Genomic DNA, 24,741 nt, shown 5'->3' on the forward strand with positions numbered 1-24,741 from the left:
GACCCTCTGTCCTTAGACCCTCTGTCCTTAGACCCTCACATCGTACAAGGAAAAACTTCCAGAGAAAACCCACAGTTTAAAGGGGACATGGGAGAAACCTCAGGGAGAGCCAACAGAGGAGGGATCCCTCTCCCAGGACGGACAGACGTGCAATAGATGTCGTGTGTAAATCAGAGATAATACATTTTACAGCATACAGACCGATTGTTAGGAAATGCATGTGTCTGTAATAAGAAGATGAATCCACGAGGATGTCAAACTACAATCCTGAGGAAGCCATCAGGGAAGCAGCATGACGAGACCCAAGGCAGGACCGCAGAGACAGGTTCAGCCACGACCCGAAGTCCACGACTTAATCCAGAACTCAGGATAGAGGATCCAGGACACAGGACGACAGCAAGAGGATCAGCCTCGACTCCGGATCCCGGCGTAGATATAGATACAAAACAAGAACAAAGGTTTGGCTGGGTTAATCGGAACAAGAGAATACACAGACACAGACGGAGAGGGGGAAGGTCATTGGATAAAAGATATTCTTGAAAGATCTCATGAACTTCCCCACTCAATCTATCAAGACCCGAGCAGTTCTATTAGATAGGATAAGAAACAGATCTACTATTCCTATATTTGAATAATGTATAAACTATTTTAAAAATACTTTATGAAATCCTATGTTATGTTATAAATATTAAAATAAAGAACTAAATGAATAACTAACTAAATAAATGAATAAATAGATAATTAAACAAAAGCCAAAGAGAAAAAGTGAGTTTTAAGTGTTGATTTAAAAACCCCCAGGGTCTGGGCCGACCTCACATGGAGGGGCAACATGTTCCAGAGCCTGGGGCCCGCCGCTGCGAAAGCTCGATGCCCTCGGGTTTTAAGCCTGGTCTTAGGCACGATCAACAGCAGCTGGTCAGCCGACCTTAAGGCTCTGCCTGGGGGGTAGCGATAGAGGAGTTCAGCTATATAGGCCGGAGCCAGCCCATTTAGGACTTTAAAAACAAATAAAAGGAGTTTAAAATCTATTCTGAACCGAACTGGAAGCCAGTGCAATGAGGCCAGAATTGGGGTGATATGGTCGCGCTTTTTATGGCCATCGGACAATCAAAATGGTAAATATATATCGGACAATATTAATTATTTTTAGCTAAACGAAACACAAGGGTAATACCAAGCCTCTGAATTAGCCCTGAGCGACGAAATGCTAACGCACTTAGCACAACACTCACGTTAGGGATACCTTATTACTTATCGGATCTGCACAAACAATGTGTGTTAGTTTTATTATTATGCTGCTGTGTTTATTGTATTTTTGTAACTCTGGCACAACAATTTCCTTCCGGATGAATACAGTCTTATCTTATCGTAAGGCCAACACCAGAATCCCTACAAAGGAAACTGACTAATCTTATGCTTGGTAATAATAAACTCTGACCTCAAACTGATCCATAACATTGCCTAAAAGTGTTTAGCATTACTTTACTTTGAATTTAGCTGATGCTTGAATCTAAAGCAACTTACAATAAGTGCAATAAACCATAAACACTAACTTAGAACAAGAACAATGTAAATATGTTCACTTCAAATGAGCTAAACCATTATCATCTTGTCCTTTAGCTGCAATTTCTTTACAATTGATTTTGTGTGTTGGGTTTGATGGCCAAGGTACAAGTGAAACAAGTGGGTTTTCAGTTTTCCAGGCAAGATATGTCGACTTTCTGTTGTCCTGATATCAACGGGGTGCTGATTCCACCATTTTGGAGCAAGGATAGCAAACAGGCGTGTCTTTGTGGAAACCCGATTGGTTTATACAGAGCGTAGAGTGCACGTTATGGAGGTATGGTTTAGTGTCCTGGATGTAGGAAGATCCCTTTACATCCCGGTACAATTTAAAAATCTTCTGACCCCCTATGTCCCCACCACTTCCATACTCAAAGTGACGCCCTTGTGAGGGTTGGAACATGGATGGACTGTTGAATTAAGGACTGTATCTTCACTACATCGATCTGATACTACACATGCATCCCATTCAGATTTTCCTCTTAAGTGTACTTTTTCATTTGCATTTTGCACAACAAACAAACCCAAAAGTCACAGGCGCTGAGCAGACAGATTCCTTTTTGTATCTTCTGTGAGCGATATGGAAAAGCACACATCTTTAACAGCACTATTGTTGATAATACATGCTTTTGATTAGGCATAACGCAAGTAATAACACAAGGAAGTCGTATCATTAACAGCATGCTGCAAAGTCCGGAGTCTCAGAATGAACGGGAATAGCCCTTCTGAAAGAATAGTAAATCTTTTGTTATATACTATCACACAATTTCAATAGAGAACTGGAGAAAGATAAGAAGAGGCAGCAATAGTTAATCAGTCTCTCATTCTCAGTGGGAATCAATTCAGCTCTACTTTATTACCCACTGTCATTGCGCTTCCTGGCGGGATGCTGGTGAATAAATTCAATTTAGAAAATATTTTGATGCTCTCACATTTATCCACCTCAGTATTATGGGCAGTTTTCAAGTGAAGCTTTTCCTACTTTCCTTTGTGTGAACCAAGTCTCACTGAATGTATAAAATATGAGGTCCTTTCATAAAATACAGGAGATATAACACGTAAATTCAAAGGAAAATATATGATCCCATTTAGATTTTTACATTTTAAATTCCCTCTGTCGACTTCTGATAACTAGACAGAGGACAAAGAAGGCATGGAGATTAAATAGCATTCATGCTTTCTGTGAAAATTGGGGTTTTTCAATTAAGTTTAACTACAAAACTAGGGGGTTTTAAGCAAAATTATACTTCTACTCAACAGCATTTCAAAGAAAAGTACTAGTTACGCAGGCTTGTAAAGCCATGTTAGCAATGCAACTGCTGATTTAACAGATGCAGAATGAATGAAACCTGATAGGGGGCATTCTCCGCACTTGTATATGCACATTTAGAAATTGCGAGCTGCTCTGTCTTTGCTCCTGCATGACCACTCGTGCTGTGAGAGGGATCGGCATGAATTGCATTTTCATAATTCACACGCTCAAAAAGCTCAAAATCCGCATACAATCCGAGCCACGGGTGACGGCGTGGAGGTCGTCGCTATCTCATGTTTGAATAATGGTGTTATCATTGAAATCAGATTCCCCCCATGTGATCGATGCATTGTCTCAGAGAGAGGCAGGGGGAGGATGAGGAGACGCTGATAACGCTCTGCGGGAAGCTATACATCCTTCAGGCTAATTCACAGACTGAGCCTCCTGATGGCTTTGGAAAGCCTCGGAGGATTGAATCAGATGAGGAGCAGAGCCTTGGGTCTTAGGGATCAATGTGCATGCATAATGCTGAGAATACATAACCTGAGGAGGATCGCAGCCTGCTGAGCCCCAATGGGATTTTTTGTTATGCTAATGCTCTTTTTGGAAGCAACACAGTGCTCTCAAAGGAGCTTTGAAAAATTGACTTTCATCAAAGGTCATTGTGCTATTTGGAATCTAATTTAGACTTCCTGTTAACCTTTGCTAAACATTTTCTAATGTAATCTTCCATTATCCACGTGTAACTCATCTCAATTCAGTTGTTTGTGTATATTATATTCTTCAAGAGGACATATTCTAATAATTAGCTGGTTCATAATTGTATGTACTGTGACGTTCAAAAAGCTCTTTATATGTCTCGTACTGCCTGAGCTGCAGCACCTCATGAGGGAGTTTAGCCTTTGCAGACCATTTACATGCACACAAACATATTTAACACACTTCAGGAAAGGGAAGACCTAAAAATACATAATAGGGCCTCTTTAAAAACATCAAAATGATATACACTACAACAAGTCAAAAAAAAACGTTTGACCCACATAAAGCACTACTGATAATCAACACTGATACTTGAGTCTGCCCTCTTATGATTTTCTTCCGCTTTGTACTAGCCCTGCACAACAGAAATGCACGAGGCTTAAGGTACGGATATGTCAGGCCGACAATGAGCGTCGACACGCCCTACTCGGATTAGTGTGTCCCGCACCGTCGGGTATTTTCAGCCGACCCGACACCTTTTCGGCCTAAAATTGCCGGCCAAAGGCAGTCGGCGAAGTAAATCACTCTGATTGGCTGTTCAGCTAGCGAGAAGCGAAACGGAAGTGAGGGACCCAAACAAACTATTAAGAAGGCAAATCTGAGATTTCATTTAACTCCAGCTCTCGACACAGGTTCGGGAAAGCCCCGTGAGCATCTCGCTGTAGAGTGAAAATGGAACGCACACGCTATTTGTTGTTTGTTGTTTGTTTATATCACGCAGTCTGTTCTTCTTCTCTCGGTTGTCATGCAGTCTGTCTTCCGGTTGTTGCCTCTTTTGAATGATGAATACACACTACCGCCGCCTGCTGGTAAGGAGAGTTATTGCCACTCACGCATGCGCAGTTCGTACGTGCTTCTTGGCCGTCGGCTGAAGTCTTTGCGGTGTGTTCCAGTGCGACGCATGGCCAAGACGCGAGGCGACGCAACAGTCGGGGTCCGTCTGTGTCAGTTCTTTGTTGTCAGATTGGTGTGTCCGGGCCTTTAGATTCTTAGAGTTTACTGTTTGATTTTTTACCTCCTGTGGTCTTTTACATTCATTTTAAATGAACATCAAGATATTTGTAGTCCCTTTTTTAGGCCATTTAAATCCCTTATCAGGCATGTCATCAGGGATGTCTGGGCAATGATTGGATCATGGATTTTTTTATGAGAGATCTGCACATCTTCTAAAATGAAGGGCCATTTCAGAAGCTTCTATTGTGTTTTTGTAAGAGTCTTTTAGCTGCCTGGATGATAAGGGAATGTAATGCCGAGCTGACAAGGGAGCCACATTATCATCCGTGGGAAATATTTCTGCTATAAATGCAAATCTAGGATTGATGGATGCTCCCAAACACAATTGTTGTTTGACAAAAAAATCCTCTTTCCCATGCATGCATATGGAAGAGTTATAATATTACATTTTAATCTTGGAATTTGTAGGAAGAGCTCAATCAACAGGATTTAATGTAAACACATGTATTCAGGTTGAATATTCAGCTGTCCTCAATGCTGGGACATATACATATCTTTAGGATAAGTTTAGACATGTGTGGTGTTTATTTTCATACAGAACAGTAACACGGAGATATAAAGTAAACTGTTAATTGACAAATATGTTAATTGGCTCTGATATATTTAGCTTCAAATGTGTTAGAAGTCACATCTCAGGTATGCAGAAAGTGTATAAGTACGGTGATTATGTTCAAGTTAAGTTGTGATGAAGTAAATCAAATCAACTTTTTTTTATATAGCTCTTTTCAAACACAAAAGGTAACACAAATCACTTCACATTACTACCCCCTGCGTTCAAGGTAATAAATAACAAACACTATTTATAATAGAAAACACAAATTAAAATCATCAAGTGACAAAAATTGGATATTGGAAAACAACAGTCATTTTTGGAACGTTCTAAAATAACTTTGTGGTGCGCAAACAGCAAATATTTTGTGTGACATCGATCAAAAACTTTGTATTGAGGTTTAATTAGTTGACAAATCAAATCAATTGTTTGTTTTCACTTGTCACCTCTCAACATCAGAAGTAATTATTCAGCTCTGAAAGGAGTTTAACAAACCTTTGTCACATCTGATATCCTACCTGGCAGAACAAAACTAATTAAGCTTTCTTTGCATAATTCATCTCACTCATTAGATTGATTGACGTGTGGTTATAACAACGCTTTAAAAAAAAACAGCTGTAGTTTAATGAGTTATATTCTTCCAATATAACAAAATGCTCTTTCCAACACCTTAGTTATATATTTAACAAGTTCATTATTCATTTATAAGATTGACAGGAACGAAAGTAGATTTAATCAATAAACAATGCTCTCAAATTGGATCCTACTTCCTCGGCTGCAGAGCTGTTTACCTGATTTTGTTTCCCTTTGTCACATTAAAGCACCTCCACAGAGTTAATTAGCTCACGAGTCACCTGTAACAAAGTGCTGATGTGAAACTTTAATTGTAATCAGGCATTGGAATACGAGGGGTAAAAAGTCAGAAGGCTTTGTAGTATATTCTATGCTAACAAATTGGAATTTAATTCATATAGCAACCACTGTATTATATATATATAACCATTTATGTTAAAGCATAGATACTAAACCGTGATATTTGATATTTTGGGGGCTCGTCCAGGATTGCCATCTTCGTTTGTTTTAACACGTAGAGCACATACAAAAAGCTTTTATTTTGCAGCAGATATTTACCATTATTACCTCCAACATAGTATTGAGTAACATTAAAGTTAACAACTAGCAATGAACAAACAAATTATCACACAAAAATGTTCTGATGGCTAAATGTTTCTTAAATCATCTTGGCATGTTACAGGGTACATGTTACTGATCGTACTATTTAAACAAAAAGGGGGCTATAGACCATTATTACATGGCTTAGTTAAATACTCCTTTCTGGATGGTCCACGGGTTGTTATTAGAGTATTCTTACGTAGCGGAAACAACAAGATCATTTAGACACCTGGTACCCACCATTTACGGTCAGAATTTACGGCATCTTTTCAGATGGATATCTTGTGAATTACTTCGAGGGTTATACACCATCAGGGAGGACTATCTTGATCCAGCTCATTGAACTGGCTGGTCAGATGTACATGATGTAAACCCTGAGAGGAAATGACAGCAAAAGGAAGAAAATCCCATCGTTTTGGAAGTATTAAATCCACTTTTACAAACTAAAATCTATAAGAACTCTTACCAGAAAAACAACTTTTCCATCAGAATGGGATGATTAGAGGTTTCAAATATAGAAAATAACCAATACAACTTGAATCTCCTTCATTAGTAAACCCACTTGTTTGCCCTTGAATGTACAAAAGCTTTGCAAAATCCTTCATTATGTTGAGAAAATCTGCATTAATACTTCTGTTTCTCACACAAATGATGCGTCTTGCAAGGTATTCTTCCGTGTTTCCTGTACGCTAAGCACATACAGGCATCAGAAAACCAGCCATAGCCTCAACAAACCCTGTGTGAGATTATGCCTTCAAAGTATTGTCTGATACAATACAAACAATCCACCGTGCTTTGTAGACATGTTGGTCAGGAAAACAGCTCTGTTGTATAGGCCTTGAAGCAATGAGATGTTCAGTATTCTGCTCAAGCACCAAGGTTGTTTTATGTGTACGAATTGCAATTACCAACAAACGTCCATTGAAGTCCCAAATCAATGTATACTTAAACATCAAAGCTGTTTGTGTTTGTTAAAGTCAATAAATGCATTCATGATTGTGTGTAGAAGTCAATACATGCATGAAACCCCCTATTTGCCATTTACTGTAATTCATATTTCTAGTTTTTCATGTGGCAGTTTCTGCGTTTACTTTAGCACTTCTAACAAACATCACGCACTACCATCACATTTAATTACATGTTGAGCTACAATTTTCGACACAGAAAATAAAGATCCCTTCATTCGGCCGTTATGATGTTTACTGCTTCCCTAAACAGCACACAATATGCACATTGTCAGATTGATATGTGTTTATTGTGCCTCTACTGTGACATACTTACATTCTCAAATGTTTCGAAAGTGCTTTATTTTATAAATGCGGTAACTACATAGTGAAAATGGAACAGCAATGTCGAACGCCAAATAAATGATTTTTAGTAAAGTTTCTAACCTTAACATTCAATAATAATACAATATCAAAGGGTTTGTTGAACTCAAATACAAACCTCAATTCCAGATGAGCCTTTTTCCTGAAAAGAGTGCCGTGCATAGCTCTCGTTTCACCTCCTCCTCCTGCGTGACTCTGTGGTGTCGCCAGAGGAGCCACTGTGTCGCCTCCATGACTCATCTCTGCAGTGAATACAGATTAATTGCTCATGAAGTTGTGCGATTGCTCTCCATTATCTCTGGCACGCGACCATAGTGCCACCCCGAGCTGTCACGGGTTGTTAGAGCTACAGCAGCGCTTATCTGAAGAGCCAGGAGAAGCCATCAGACCTACATTCAACACTAAGCTAGATATCCCATAATGCACCAATGATTAACACGATGAAAGTGAATGCTCAACTGACATTATTAGTAAATCTTACTTCAAAAGAGAGGAAATGCTTGCGTTTGATGTATTTTTGCCTGATATCTTGTATGTTTTGGTTAAAAACCTTGAAGGACATGATTTACGATTTACATTTTGATTCTTTTTACAAAGCTTACAATGATTTATAAGGTTTATCAGTCATTGATCTTCATCATCTGATCATCAACTTGCCTTATATCGTGTCCAATTTGATTTATTTGCTTATTTTCATGATTGACGGTGTCATTCATCTTCTCTGCACGTATTACTAAGAAATCAATGGGTAAAAGTGGGTTGTGGTGACCTGCATTCTCTGTGTGTGTGTGTGTGTGTGTGTGTGTGTGTGTGTGTGTGTGTGTGTGTGTGTGTGTGTGTGTGTGTGTGTGTGTGTGTGTGTGTGTGTGTGTGTGTGTGTGTGTGTGTGTGTGTGTGTGTGTGTGTGTGTGTGTGTGTGTGTGTGTGTGTGTGTGTGTGTGTGTGTGTGTGTCCTTGATGCCAACCTCAGAGGTGATAAATGTGTCCCGTCCCTCGCCAAGGTTGGACCCTGTGAGGCTGTCTTTCGATGATAATGGTTGTGAACGGATGATAAAGCAGAGACATTATGTACCTCCAGCCTCTATATTCCCATCTGCCCCTGAGATTTACTGGGGTGTGTTGCTGAGGGTCCTTTTTCCATTTCACTTCCAGCACATGAAAAATCATCCTGCGTTTCCGTCAGCTCTGCCAAATACTTCAAATCCTGACACACTTCTTGCTGCTGAGGGTGACACTCAGTTTTGTCCCCTGGTAAATGTTACTTTTTCATGTAGGTTTGGTTTATTTCCTCAAATCAAGACCTATTTTTAAGAATACAGGATACATCCAATCCAGTGTTTCTCAAACTTTTTCATACCAAGGACCACTTAACCAATAAAAAAACACTCGCGGACCACCTAACTCCACAAATATCCCAAAACACATCGTTTTTCTAGAACAGATTATAAATCGCCTGAAAATGGTACAAACAGGTGGCAACATGTGTGACGAAGGTGTTGCCCTGGGCTATATCATGCAATAGAAAGTGAAACTTAAGCTCGTTCCATTACGGAGATATTCCCGCGAGAGTGCGGAAAACTTAAATGTATTTATTTATTTCAAATGTGAAATGTTACCAATATACTCACAGACCACTAGGGGGCGCTCACGGACCACCAGTGGTCCGCGGACCACACTTTGAGAAGCACTGATCCAATCCAACAAAAACATTAGGGCCAACCAGGTTTGGCCCGTTTCATTAAAAAGCTTAAGTCCTTTCAACGATCATAACTTGTCCTGCAACAAGGGAAGCAACACACACGGAAATACATTAGTGAACCCCAGTCTTAGAGTTAAATTAGTATGTTTTGGGGCTAGTGTGCCTCTCTGCAGTATGAGGCTTACATGAAATCAAAATAAAAACATGTTTCCCATAAAACTCAACTCCATTCTCAACTATGTTTTAAGTTCGTTAAACAAAAAAAATCAACAAAACTACTTGGTTAAAGGTGGGGTAGGTAAGTTTGAGAAACACTTTTTGCATGGAATGCTCTTAACGACTTTGACAAAAAAAAACGTCATTTGTGGCAACATCACAGTATATATTAAATTAACATATATACACCATACAGTACCATATGGTGAATGGGACATAAACAGATTGGGTCTACCTGGGTGTCCGCTGAACTTGTTTAAAATGTATTTCTGATACTTCAAAAAGCATAATCTAGTGTATATTAGTTCTGATTGACAACGCAGTGTTTTTGTATGGAATTATGATTCATAGGAGACCAGACTACAGAAAAGAAGCTAACGTTAGCATGACATTGAAGAAAATATTCCTGAAGTTGACTATGGAAGCTTGTGTGGGTGTTTATATAAAAGTGACAAAAACCCTTCTTAGAGGTCACTCCGATGCATTGAGATGTTGTTAAAGATATGTGGCTGTGTCTCCACTCCTACACCAAGCTTTATCTTTGTCAGGCCTTGGAAAGATGTAACAAATGTTTCTGTTCACACAGCACTGAGTCACTTCTCACACCGAGCTGTCTCTGCGGCCCTTGACAACTATTGACTGATTCAGCGAGTCTGTGCTTGGTTTTTTGGAGCATTGCTGTCCTCTGAGAGCTTTACCAACACGGTGGGTAAGGGGAGAGGAGAAAGCCTGCAGAAAATTGCTTTTGTATCACTCAAGATTGACAAGCTCACCAAGGGAAGATTATTTTATAGCTGAGTGGTGCCAAGTTCAAGTGCCCTTGAGCCAGACACAGAGGCCGTTTCTCAATGTCGAGTAGAGCTGCTGCAGAGCCACTATTAAAAGTATACTACGTCATCGAGTGGCGCCGAAGGACTGTTTAAATGCCCAGCATTCGGCGCCACTCTGACGTAGTATACTTGAAATAGTGGCTCTGCAGCAGGTTTACTCGACATTGAGAAACGGCCAGAGCCTTGTCCTTTTGTACATTCGTAGTGTGTGGGGTTCAAAGTGTGCATGAGCAGAACACTTTACTTCTACTAGTACACGGACATAAGAGAATATATCATGGAGTAATATTTAACAGTAAGACAAGTGTTAACTCATGGATTTCCTTGAATGTTACTTTCTTTTGTTGCATGACAAGAACATGTAAAATAATTAGCAAAAACTGAATGTAATGTTAAGGTGGTGAAAAGTGCCTTTATCAGAGCTCGTTGGCCTAAAACATCAACTTTCTACTTTTGCTAGAAAAGCAGAATCAGATATAAACACAACCCTAACCCAAAAAAAAGACAAAGTGCCATTGCTGCCCCTCTTACAATTTCAGACTTGCACAGGCTTGATATTATTAGTTTTCCTAACCCAGGTCCAGATTGACTTTTTTACAAATCCGGCTTCGATTTTAGTCGCCGGATTTGGTGCTTTTGTAAAAGCTGCAATTGTAAAATGGGAAGTACGGCTTTTTGCACCTCGAACCCCACAGAAATGTGCAGTAAATAAACTTAGCTTTAATTAGGGTTAGGTAGGTTAACCCTTTATCGGGTAACTTCCTCACAAACCAAACACGGCGTGCCCCCCGCAACTAAGTGAGGTCGAGAAGCATGTGGTTTTCTCCCAGCCAATCAGCGAAGATGACTCTACGCCACAGAGCGTGCCATTGGGGAATTTGACCAATCAGCAGAGGCCTGAAACGGGTTAGGGTCAACCTACTAGTGCCCTTAAGAAGAGATTTCATGTATTCACAGCTTTAAGACTTGAGAGGTAACTCAGAGAGACAGAAGAGCTCATCCAACATGTCCAGCCTGCTCTCTGCCAGCAGTCCCGATGTTTCTTTCTGTCTTGGTGTTGGGACCCCCTTCCTCCCAGCCCGGGGCAGGAGGCTGATGATGAAGGTCTGGACGGTTGGGGTCCCGCTGAGGGCCGGTGACAGATGGAGGAGCGGGAACACAGAGTCCTTGAGCTGGTCCTGCTGTTTCCTCTCGTGCTTTATCTCTTATTCCTGAAGTATCCTGTTTTCCATGGCCCTTTCCCATTTGTCTTTATCCGTCCATTTCCCTGCATCTTCTTTCTCTTCCTCTTAACTCTTCTCTGATATGGATTTCTTGATTCAATCACCATTCTCAATTTTCTTTGTTCCCCTTCACTGGCTCTTCTTTCTCGACCATTATTCACTCTTTCCTCTCTGCTCTTTTCATCTGTCCTTGTTACAGATTTCTCTCACTCTTTGTTCCTATTCCACGCACACTCATTTTCTCCATCAATCGCTCTTAATGCTGCCGTGCAGTGGAAACATCGTCCTCACTCTCCTTCACGCTAACTTCATTCCTCTGTCCTTGTTTTTCTCTGTCTTCATGTTCTCTCTCCATCCTTCGTCGTGTGCCTTTGGGCTCCACAGGGGCCTCTTCTCCTGCGGTCTTACCCGTCCATCAGTACAACTCTTGCACACACACACACACACAAGTTGAAACACTCTGGTGGTAGCTTATACTGCACCTGGAGGACAAGTACTAGATTATAGTCTCAGCTCCGACAGTGCACAGATGCTGGGGGACACACATCACACTTGCACAGATGCATAGCGAGAATTAACGGATGTACATTTTATTCTCATTCTTTAACAACTATCAGAGCCACACACACACACACACAGAAAACCACAGATACTTCCACTCTCCTCATGTTTCTAAATCTAAAGTCTCTAATGTATCTGTCTATTCTAATCCATCCTCTGACCCGACCATCCATTACCTCCAATTTTCTATGTGATATATTTGCAGAGTCACTCTTCTCCTACTTTTAAAATAGACCTCAGGCTTCAGCTGACCTAACATGTACCATTCGAGCTGTAATAAGTTAGCAAGGTGGACTAGGTTGTGGCAACATTAAACAAAATGTTAGGTTTGCTCTGTGAAGTACAGCAATGGATATGTTGGCATGGATTTGTGTTCTGAACATTTAAGATGAAGGAGTCTAGATCAGTGTTTCTCAAACTATTTCATACCAAGGACCACTTAACCAATAAAAAAACACTCGCGGACCACCTAACTCCACAAATATCCAAAATCACATCGTTTTTCTAGAACAGATTACAAATCGCCTGAAAATGGTACAAACAAGTGGTAACATGTTTGATGAAGGTGTTGCGCTGGGCTATATCATACAATCGAAAGTGAAACGTAAGCTCCCTCCATTGCGGAGATATTCCCGCGGGACTGCGTAAAACATTAATTTATTTAAAATGTGAAATTGTACCAATATACTCACGGACCACTAGGGGTCGCTCACGGACCACCAGTGGTCCGCCGACCACACTTTGAGAAGCACTGTGTCTAGCAGTCTAGATGACAACTTAATTTTTCAAATTGACATGTTCTGTGTTTTGTGAACTGCCTCCAAAACGTTTAAATAGTAACTTTGGTACGGATACTCATGGTGCAAACAGGATGAATCCTAACGACTCGATCCTGTGACTGTTGATAATAAGTCCGTCCAATCAATGGATGTTTGACCTGTTTGCCTACCTGTACACACAGTCGTTGCCCGGCAACACAGTCTTGACAACAGGAAGTACTAACAACTCCCAAGTTAGTTGTTAACTTTCCTTTAGATATTTTTGTATTCAATAGGATCATTTCAAGGGAGTAGCTTTGGAGGAAGGACTGAAGGGACGTCTTGCACATTGGGTGATTTCCTAGTGTATCTCTATTGAAGGCTTGTCTCCTCATTTAAATGTGATTGGCTTTTTATTGCATTTGGACCATTTTGAAGTTTATGTCTTGAACAGTTCACCAGTTCAAGAGAGTCGATGTTCGTTCGTCTCCTGGCTGGTTATTGTTCCTTCCAGTCTTTGCATGAGATCTCATTCAGCACAGTCTTCCTAGGGCTTGGCTGTATCTGCTAAAATCCTAATTGTCTTTGTGCCTTCTGGTTGCTAAGTTTAAATCATGTGCTGTAGAACTCTATTAAATTCTTTCATTACAGTTTCCTTTACTACCATATTAAGAAACCAACAAGTTGTCTTCACATTGTCTTGAAGGATGAGATAGTTATTGTGCTTTCTAATTAAGTACTTTGCACCATGTTTTTCCAAACATAGACGAGGCAGCTTAGCTCTTCCTCTGGAGCTTTCTCGCTTTGCTTTCTGTTCCCTGACTCCACAGCTGGCAGCGTTTGATGGCACCAAAGCTTTTGGGAACGACAACTGTCTCACGCTCCTGCACGGCAACTTTGTCACAATCAGACGAGCTAATTAGCCCTGAGCGTCGAGATTAGTCACGCGGAGGCTCGGTAGAAACACAAGAGATAAAGCGGCATCAGTCACAAAGAGCTACACATCATCAGCAGGAGACCTCGAGATGATACGTGTATCCGTCTGATATTAAGGATGATTTCCACGGAACATACTTCTCTTTTTATAATTGTAATGAAACAAGATTAAACCGATTGTCAAATGACTGTAATGTAATATCCTACTCGTACCTGTTACTGTGCAGACGGTTCAATACCAGTGGCAGATCATGCCCCATATCTTGTTTGAGCTCCGTAAGATATCGTTCTACTCTCTTGTGGTCATGTCGTGCCGTTTTTCATTTGGATCCGCCGACTCTAAAGGTTAACAACTTTTAATTTCAAACTTTTTTAACTGTTCTCCCTGGCCAGAAGAATAACGTGTTACTCGGAGGGGTGAGGGATATTATCCATCAGAGTCTACTTCTGTTGAGATTGCTTTACATTAAAATCTCCATCAACAAAGCTACAGGGAAGCTTTACAACGCATTCAGCAGTGCTGTTAGCCTGGGGCAAAGCATGGATAGACAACAAGGTTCACATTTTGTAAAAGTTGTCCGAGTGATATTGTATAACACAAGGACCTCCCTAAATGGGGGCATCTCGGTCTCTATCGATGCTCATAGGTAGCTCTTCAGAGTAGTAGTTATTGAGTCCACTTCTTGCAGTGAAGTTTCAAACTTGACAGTTGAAAGCATGGTCGATTGCGATGGTCCTCTTCTATTATCTTTTCAATGAGGCTAATCAAATTAGCGAGTGTAGGTTCAGGACAGTTGATTGATTCATTCATTTATTTCGAATAAGTAAAATAAATAATTACAAAACAAATGTTGCAGTGCATAGTCATGTAAGAGAAATCAAAACAAAAAATGACATTACAACAACAACAGCATTAGCAACATAAACAGTGCCACATCTAGTGTTCGAAAAGGAGTGAGAAGAAGTATAACTTATTCAATCTCACCCCCTTGTCCCTAAATGATTTATTTATAATCTATAATCTGCAATAATTATCATTTTTATGCATTATTATTGATATTAGTATTATTATTAATCTGCTTTACCTGTTCATTGACATATATACATACACATACATACACTGATATACATATATGCACACATACATATACACACCTACATACTCACACATATACACATACACATAGTCAAACACCATCCCCATCCCTCGAGAAAATCATTTCTCTGTATTTCCTCTTGAACTGGTTAATGTCTATGACAGTTAGCATTACGGTACGTCCACACAGCAGCTTCAGAAGAAACTTCCACCGCTTCCAACGCTTCTCTGCCCATTGACTTTAAATGGGGATGACGTCACTTTGCCTTGCTTTTCGCCGAACTGCATTGTGGGGGAGCGAAGCGAAGATTTCCAGGATGTCCAGCATCTCCAGGATTCCAAAGTTGAGCAATGTTCAACTTTTGAAGCTGAGCTGGAAGCACCAGCCAATCAAACACGTTTATGCAAATCTGACAGTAGAAGCGCTAGCCAATCAAACCGCGTGTAAGCAGGGAGAACCGGACCGCAGTTCATTTCCTCATCTTCCAAACGAGAAATTACGGTAGCAAATCACCCGGTTCTTTACGACCAGAACTATTAACGGGATACAAACCGGAGGAGCCAGGCATGGAGGGAGGTGGCAGAGACAGTGGGGGAAACTGGTAGGCTTTCGCCTGTTTGGGGAGTTTATATATATATATATATATATTGCTCGCATAAAATCCCCGGGGTTTTTTGCTTTGTATGTCGGGGGCGGGAGATTCATGTGATTGGTTGTTGGTCGCGTTGCTCGCAAAAAATCCCCAAGCTGTCAGACACGCCCAGCTCCAAGATTTTCAAGATTTTTGAAAAGCTGCTGTGTGGACGTACCGTTAGCTTCCCTCATGCTCAAGTTTCCAAATCAGGAGCGTCCATTTTCTTTAGTTGTTTTGGCATTTTACAAGATTAATAATGATACTGTAGTTATCTGATTCATTTTTAGTCGAAGAAAGTAGGTTTGCAAAAAGTTATTGTAAAAATGTATCAGTTCCACACATCCACTCACTCTTCCTATTCAGAGGCGCCCACATATTATTAGTGTTAATGCAAGAGAGTAAATCAATAAGGTTCTGCTTGTACAGAGAAACTGAGTTACAAACGAAAGAAAGCGCAATGAATCTTCATCCCTTCCAAGGAGGTCAGGCTTCACAAGGAGATGAAGAAATAATGGAGAATTTTTTTTTTTTCCAATTTGTGTGTATATAGATGAGACTGGTCAGGGTTGATCTGAGGACACCATGTCTGCAGATGAAAGCATCGTTTATATTTAGACAGTCTTCATTAATTATTCACAGTAGGTGAAGTAGCTTTCATCAATTATTTATAAGCACTAAAAGTGGAGCGCAGCATTTAGACGGAGACGATAGACGGGATGATGGACGAAAACACTGGACAAAACTTACTCCGATACTTTGATTTTGAAGAGAAAAGTAAAGAAAGATAAACTTTTTATTTAGATATCCTGCAACTTCTTGTTTTCCATGTTATATTCACATAGCTTTAATGTAATGCATTCTTAACATGTTAACTGGTCATGTCTTCTACACACTAAGGAGTTAATGAAAACACAGAACAAAATCAACATATTTGTTTATTAATTAGCAGTCACCCTCTCCGTATGACTAAGGGCCGGGGCTTGTCCTGGTCAACACAGGAAGTTCGGATTGCAGCCAAGAACCTCAAGGTCACCGCTGTCTCATCAATTTCACGGCTGAAGCAGATGGCCGTGTCTTTGAGTCTTTCCTCCGGAGATTCTGCGAGGCTCAGCACAGCAACGGGGAGCAGGCAGAGGCGCTGAAGTTCGCTGTAGTCGGGGCACGGCGAGACTATTTCAAATTTGCCCAGTGGGCTCCTGGAGGTCCAGATCTCATTCAAATCAATTTCTCTACAGCGAGTGGGAAGTGAGCGGAGGGCGGTGGGTTCAGGGTTCGTTGGGCCACTGTTAGAGCTCCGGATGATTCCAGTCGCTGAGCTGGAGAGAAGAACTAATGCCTCTGGGGTGAGAGCACACGGCCGTGGAGAGGTGTCGTTCACAAGCACTTCGGGAGCAGCTCAACACTCGGGATGACACTCGAGATTAACTTGTGCAACTTGCTGATTTAAACTACGGTGTTATACTCAAAAGACTAATACCTGCATTTATATTAAAGAGGCCCTATAATGCTTTGTTGGTATTTTCCTGTAGTGTGTTGTGAAGGTTTTTGTGTATGTCAATGGTCTGCAAAGGCTAACAAATCCCAAACAATATGTTAACTCTGAAGGAACCTATTTCTCCGTGTGGATTTTGTTTTCTTTTGTAACTGTAAGTGAATGGTAGCAAATGTTTTTATCCGATTCTATGACAGCTCAAACTGTGTTGACAGTGCACACGCCAACAACATCTGTGCATGCACGTTACAGTATGTTGGGGTGGCTGTGGCTGTGGCACATCATGATTACGTTTAGACATCTTAAAATCCGAACGAGGGTTAGGGTTTAGTCCGGCATGAGATGGGCTGAACAGCCGTCCTCCACACATAGAGGATTTCATTGATCCAGGATTGGCACTAGACATACATTACATTTCCCATGAGACAAAGTGCAGGGACGCACCAGCTGTGTGTTGACATATGTCACTTCATGCACACCAGATGCTCCACACTGACAGGACAGGAGTTTAAATACAGCATGGCGGTAGCGCCTGCGACAGCTTCGCCAGAGTTCATTCCTATGTTTCCAGGGATTGTTGTTCTTGATATAAACTAACATTTTAAGAGATTGATTATGGTCGCCTTTGCAGTTGAAATTGTAAATAAAGTTTGCTTCGGTGCAAAGGGGTAAAACATCAGTAGGCTATAAGGTGTGTGTCGGTTTCCATTTCCAAGAACATGAAACCCTTTACAAACATGGTCGCATCAATTTTCTCTTTAGTCGATATTACGGTAGAAACATTTCTCAGCGTTTCATTTAAACGCTGCGAATGTTTTGTGAAGTTACTGAATGTTTTCAAAATTCTGCGCAATTGTTGTCAAGTTGGAGAAGATGTTATAGCACATTTGGGTTTTAATATTCACCTCTTTTTTGAAACTGCAGCGTGTTTCTCCGAATGGAAGTGTCAGCGACCTTAGATATTGCTGAGTGAAGTTGCAGAAGAATACAATAGTAGGAAGCAAAAGCGTATATACTGCACATAGCAAGGTTATTGCTAACAGTCTGTATTGTGTGGCGATCGACCGAGCTTAACTTATGAAATCAAATAGCTTTTGCTTGCTCTCTTGTTGAGCATATCTAACAAGTACAGACAGTGGACGTAGATCAGTAGCAGAGTTTGGCCCATTGTTTGATTATTGAGGACCTTTCAACAGCACTTGAAGCCTTTTTGTTCTGCTCTGACCTTTAGTCCGAGTGGACGCTTCACACGAGGATGGTAATTCCTGTTGGAGATAGCAAAGGCCAAAGTGAGCAGCACAAAGGCAATCAAGAGAATTGCTAATAATTTATTGCGGTGTCTTTTATCCCGGGCTGATGTTCGTGGCGCTTACCTCTTGTTCCCGAGGACAGATCGTGCTGCTCTTTCACCGGCCTGAAAGAGGATTGAAACACAAAGCCATGTCTATTGAATTATCCAAATCTTCGCTGTACCACCGTGTGCTGCAAATGCTTAGCAACAGAGATCTATCAGCTGTCACTTGTTAGAGGATTTCTGCCCGACATGTATTTCATTTCTAACTTGTCTTTCTCTTTCTCTGTCAGGGGCCACCAAAGACATGGGCAAGATGCTCGGTGGGGAGGGGGAGGAGAAGGATCCTGACGCGGCGAAAAAAGAGGAAGAAAGGCAAGAAGCGCTGAGGCAACAGGAGGACGAGAGGAAGGGCAAGTACGCAAAGATGGAGGCAGAGAGAGAAAACATCCGACAGGGGATCAGAGATAAGGTAAGGACAAATACCTACATACAGGTAACCGAGGTTACAATTAAACAGAGATAACATCGTTGTTTTGCTTTTGTGAGTCTTCGGGCGGCGTCTGAAACAGTCTTCGTCTACCTTTATTTAACCAGGTCTCATTGAGATAAAAGAGTCCTGGCCCAAGAATGGAAACAGCACAGTTGCAGACCATTTTAAAACACACAGTCATACCCCAAGTTTAGCCAAAGCATTTACAGACGCAGCAGCTTGCTTCAAGGTCTTACATGGCGATAACATAGTGATGGTAAAAGTAAGAAGGACACCGCCAAGGAGAGAGGTCCATTTCTCTGGCTTCCTGTTCCCTTTTGGAAAAGCCCGGTGTGATTTCCTGGGATTCAGATACCAACGTTTTGTCATGGCCCGAATACTGATGCACAAGGCAACCGTATTACGTCTATGTAGAAGCACTGGGCCTTTGCTCCAGAATCAGGAGATGAATAATAAGCAGCAAGAAGTCCGAAGAAGTTTTCCGAAGACTTTCTGTGTTCCCTGAAAACCAAAACTCTAATTGTTTAGTAATGTTGTGTGCAACAAATGTACATATTAACCAACACCAGAATATTTAACTTAACTAATTTTGTTTGAATTTGACATCCTTAATCACTTGTTAACAGCAGCAATAGTCAATAATCATACTTTAAAGTGTATGCTACCCAGCACACTTGCCAATCTTGAGACCTCAGAAATCGGGAGCATTTCAAAACCACATGCTGATTGTAGTTCTAAGTGCAATGTCTGTAGCAGCATCCTTGATGGAGCATATGTGTGGGCTGGTACTTCCTTTACGGGAAAGGAGTGAGCAGAGGGTAGAGTTGTCGATTCTTGCTCTGTTTCCTGTGACTAAAGAGACGCGCTACCATGGAAACCAAACAATGGTGTAGCTGTATTAAAGGTGGGGTAGGTAAGTTTCAGAAACCAGCTCGAGATACACTTTGTTATATTCCATGGAATGCTCTCAACATCCCGATAGCAATCAATATCTGAAGTGCTTTGACAACAAATCCATAAAAAAATATCATCAGTGGAAGCCGTGGCGCTGTAAAAAGCACGACCAATCATCTGAGCCGGCCCGGCTAAAGTAACTGGATGGCATATTTTTTCCGGCTGTGTATTTTCAAATTCTAGCGCACTCGAGCTGGTTTCTTACCTACCCCCATCTTTAAAGTCCGAGTGGAAACAGTCCTGAGTAAATATGATTTTGTCAGAAATCAGGAGAAATGCGGGAGAAATATGCCCCCGGGAGGAAACCGGGAGAGGGCAATGAAATCGGGAGTCTCCCGCGGAAATCGGGAGGGTTGGCAAGTATGCTACCCAGTAGTTTGACATGTGACACCAAGGGATCCTGACAAACCTTAACAGCAACCGGTGCAAACGTTTATTTGGATAACCGGAAGAACCTCACTTTCTCTATCACATATGTTTTATCCGAAATTAATTGGCCAATATATAGTTACATATAAACACTCATTGGTAAGACATTGGTTTGCTATGTTTAAGGACAAAGTATCTTACACCAGATAATTCCCCTGTCATGTATCCAGTCAGCTCTAAACCATTGCAGACTGGTTCTGTATGCAGTTCAGTGATCTGATGACATTCTGTCCAAAACTTATCACACAGTTTTCGTCTCGCTGACCCTTTTTTATTTCGCCAAGACTTTCTTTTCTTTGACAAATTCCTGCGTGCTGATTAATTCATCCGTAATAAAACGTTGACTGATGGCATCAAAGCCCCTGCGGTCAAACATTGCTCTTGACATCACGAATATTGTATTAAATATTTGACTTTTCAAACTAAGCTTTCCATGTTTAGCCCCTTCTGAATACAGAGCTGATCCTCAAACTGATGACCAGGGAATCTTTTTGGAGCGACAGTGAAATGAAACAGATGATGGGGATGGAGCAGTGTGACAGCACGTCTTTGGGAAGTGTTTGATTACCGGGAGAGAGGCTGACTAAGCGTGACTATCCTCCCTTCAAGTGTTGCACGCGTTTGTTACTGAGGAACGAGTGCGAGAGGAAGACTGACCAAGACAGATTGCAAGAGAACGAAACAGAGCGGCATGCTGGGAAATCAGAGAACAAACAGGGAGCAGAAGGATAGAGATATCCATCAAACAATCACAACCCACATCAAGAAAAACGTCTCTGTTCTGTCTGATGTTGGAGTTACGAGTCAAATTGCAAAATGTGAAGTTTCTAATGATGTTTTTACAGGAATTATTCCAAACATGGACGGATTATAATCGTCTCAATGATGGAATAATAATAATAATCTGCAAAAAGATTCAAATGCACGTGTAAAATGTAGCATTTTTACTGTATATTTCCGGCAATAATCTGGTATTCAGCCATTATATCTTTATTAATATGAAAACACCACTTTATATATTTTAATGTACACATTCTAACGTTTGTGTTATATATATATATATATATTTTTTTAAATGTGGTACGTAATTGTTCTATTTTATCTAATTCCTACATTCATATTTTATTGAATTCTATTGTTTTTTAAGTATTATTTTAAAATCGATCAACTGTCCAAAAGCGCAGATTTCCCCTACTGTAAATAAGGTATTCTGATCCTGAAAAATCAATCAAATAAAATCAATAGTTTACAGATAGGAACAGCGCATGTTATCTTAAAAATGATTGAAAAGGAGAGGCATGTATGATAGCCATAGCTGAAGTATAAGCATGGAGATACAATAATTAATGTACTGGGAATTCGTTCAACTGGTTTATAGCAGCCATACAATGCCCTGGATTACAATCAGAGATGGAAGAGTACTCCTTCTTCAGGAGTACACCCCCTCTCGCTCCCTCCGCTCCTCCTCTGCTGGTCTGCTAACCGTCCCCACCCCACGCCTCGTCACCATGGGTGCTCGGGCTTTTAGCTGCACTGCTCCCGGACTCTGGAACTCCCTCCCCCGCACATCCGACAGTCAGACACAACCACCTTATTCAAATCCCAATGAAAAACCCACCTGTTCAAATCTGCTTACTCGCTGTAGTGCTCCCCATTATATGTTTCATTTGTGTCCACTTGACTGTCTCCTCCATGATTTCCTGTTTGTGTTTTTATCTTGTTCTGTTGCCTCTTAGCTTTTATTTTATTTATTTTTTATTTTTAAATTGTACGGTGTCCTTGGGTGTCATGAAAGGCGCCTAAAAAATAAAATGTATTATTATTACTAGATATAATCTCATGGTTTTATTAGCTGCGGCTTCCTGCAGATCGAATGCTGCCTGCATTGATTTAAGTCTTATATCCTGACCTGGCTTTGCCTTCATTGCTGATACATTATTCTTGAGGAGGCCATTTAAGACCAAGGGTCATCTTATTAGCCAATAGGGGGTGAAGGACTAGCCCCAAAGGGTCTCACCGTCTGCACGATGAACGCTTGTTATTCAACAGATTTAAAAGGGGCTTTCAAACCACAAACGAGCTGCTGTTATTCGTCTGCTTGCTTCGGCCTATCTTACTTGGAGACATTTCTTAGACGCATCTTGACAGAAGGATGATTTTGCCTTGACATGAGATTTTTCTGACCTGGATGCAGACTTGAATCAACACATGTGGCAAACCGTCCTCCAGTGCTCCACTCTGAAAACACACACAGATGCTCGCACTGCCCCCACACACCCTGCACAGCGGGGAAAGAGACTTTAAGATACGTATTGCTCCAGGATCCCATTTCGGTTTCCGTGTGAGAGCAGCAGCGAGGTCAGGGAGGAGTCCAGCTCATTTTCCACATCTCTGCCTCGAGATCAGCCGTCCTCCGCCTGCTGACCTTCCTGTGCTCCGCTACAGTGCAACTCTATTGATTTCACTCAGACTAAGACCAAGCGTGAGCAAACTATACTTAAGGTGTTGGACACAGAATCATTACATCTAAAAACCACCAGACCCAGGGACAGTTTCATCCCACCGGCTATAAGACTGTTAAACACCTGCCATTTTGAAAGAACATCCATAACATTCATCCATTTGTAACTTATATAAAAATTAGAGCCGGGACTCGATTAAAAAAATTAATCTAATTAATTAGAGGCTTTGTAATTAATTAATCGAAATTAATCGCATTTTTAATCAAATATACATATTTGACCTGAGAACAGTGAGAAGCAATTTCCACATGGATGTGACTCCAGGTGGTCGACAGTCGAGTGCAGTCCAGTGAGCCAGGGAGCTGGTTATTCTCTCAGACGTGGACTGACTTATCCTGGCCCTGAAACCAGTCATCTGGTTGAGTGTGGGTTGGGTCAGGGTGTGGTTCCTTGCACTCGGAGTCGGGCTAACGTCCACGCTAGCTGCTACATGCTTTGCATTTAGGTGATACTTTAGGCTTGATGAGCTGCGGTGATATGCAAATTATTTTTTGCATAATTTGCACACAACCGTGCTCTTATTGATGCTTCCATCCGTCCGTTTTTTAAAACAAAATGTCCCATCCACGGGGCCGACCAAAGCGGTCTCATCAGCTTGTTCGTTCATGTTTGACTATTGTTCACCGTGGTTTGTTGTTGTTTGAAGTCCCATGCTGAAGTCATGAACGTTAGTTGGTGCTCCAGTATAATCGGTACGCCTGAAACTCATCCAGTGAGAAACATTCCGCAAAAATAAGTGCGATTAAAATGTGTTCATTTTTGTGTAATTAATTCATCTTAAAGTCCCGGCCCTAATAGATATATATATATATATATATATTCCAATTACTTGTATACGTAAACTATTCTGCACTATTTATATTATATTGTATTTACTATTATCTGTTGCACTGTTGGAGGAGCCTGTGACCTAAGACTTTCATTGTCATAACTGCACTGTAGCTGTGTACACATGACAATAAAAGCCTTTAATATTGAATCTAAACAAAAGCAAACTAGATATTACAACTTCCAATTTGCTTGAAGTAAGGGAATAATATCATCCTGTTTCCATCTGTTCAGATTGTTACAAGCTGGCTCCTTCTTGAAACAAAAGGAAAGGAAGTTTCAACAAAGGTTGCCAAAAACAATAATTTATTTACAACCTCAAAACTGGTCACAAATAACAAAATGCTCAGCTGTCAAGAAGATGGTTTAGATTAAAACAAGGAAATCATTTATGGGGAAATGTATTTATTGTGGATTTACCTGGACATGTGGCTTCGTTTGCGAATAGAAATATACAGGAAAAATAATATGCTTAATCTATGATGCCAACAGAGTGATATCGTTTTTAACCTGACTCCGCCTCCAGGCTCTCAAATTAACACAGCACGGACAACCACAGAGTTCAAGATTCATAAAATATGTATTTTTAATAAAGGAAGCAATGTTCAAACATATTGATCATTAGTGGTTAAGTGTCTCTGCCTGCCCAGACAAAATTAAATTCATTAAAATTCTAAAGTCATTCTATATTCGAGGTCCAATCCAAGAATTAAATTGCACCCAATGGGCTTTAACGGCAAAATGGAGTTTGCTCAACTGTCAAGAATATGGCTTATAGAGAGGCGAAGTCTCTCCCTTTCCGGTGGCTAATCTTGGGCTATAAAGGAACTACAGCACGGTCACATGACTTCACGTCACCACCGCTAAGCTAAAGGCGGCTAATGTTAGGCTATAAAGGAACTACAGCACGGTCACATGACTTCACGTCACCACCGCTAAGCTAAAGGCGGCTAATATTAGGCTATAAAAGAACTACAGCACGGTCACATGACTTCACGTCACCACCGCTAAGCTAAAGGCGGCTAATGTTAGGCTATAAAGGAACTACAGCACGGTCACATGACTTCACGTCACCACCGCTAAGCTAAAGGTGGCTAATATTAGGCTATAAAAGAACTACAGCACGGTCACATGACTTC

The 24,741-nt window shown here is 40.9% G+C and overlaps 1 protein-coding gene across 1 annotated transcript in view; it reads left to right on the forward strand.

Moving 5' to 3' along the window:
- Positions 1 to 24,741, forward strand: part of LOC117454190 (complexin-1-like) — a 76,874-nt gene that overhangs the window by 45,919 nt on the left and 6,214 nt on the right. The window contains exon 3 of the mRNA XM_034093323.2: positions 18,670 to 18,848. Coding sequence (XP_033949214.1) covers positions 18,670 to 18,848 — 179 coding nt within the window. The remainder of the gene's footprint in view (positions 1 to 18,669; positions 18,849 to 24,741) is intronic.

The sequence above is a fragment of the Pseudochaenichthys georgianus genome, chromosome 10 (assembly GCF_902827115.2).
Source record: "Pseudochaenichthys georgianus chromosome 10, fPseGeo1.2, whole genome shotgun sequence".
NCBI classification, from domain to species: Eukaryota; Metazoa; Chordata; class Actinopteri; order Perciformes; family Channichthyidae; genus Pseudochaenichthys; species Pseudochaenichthys georgianus.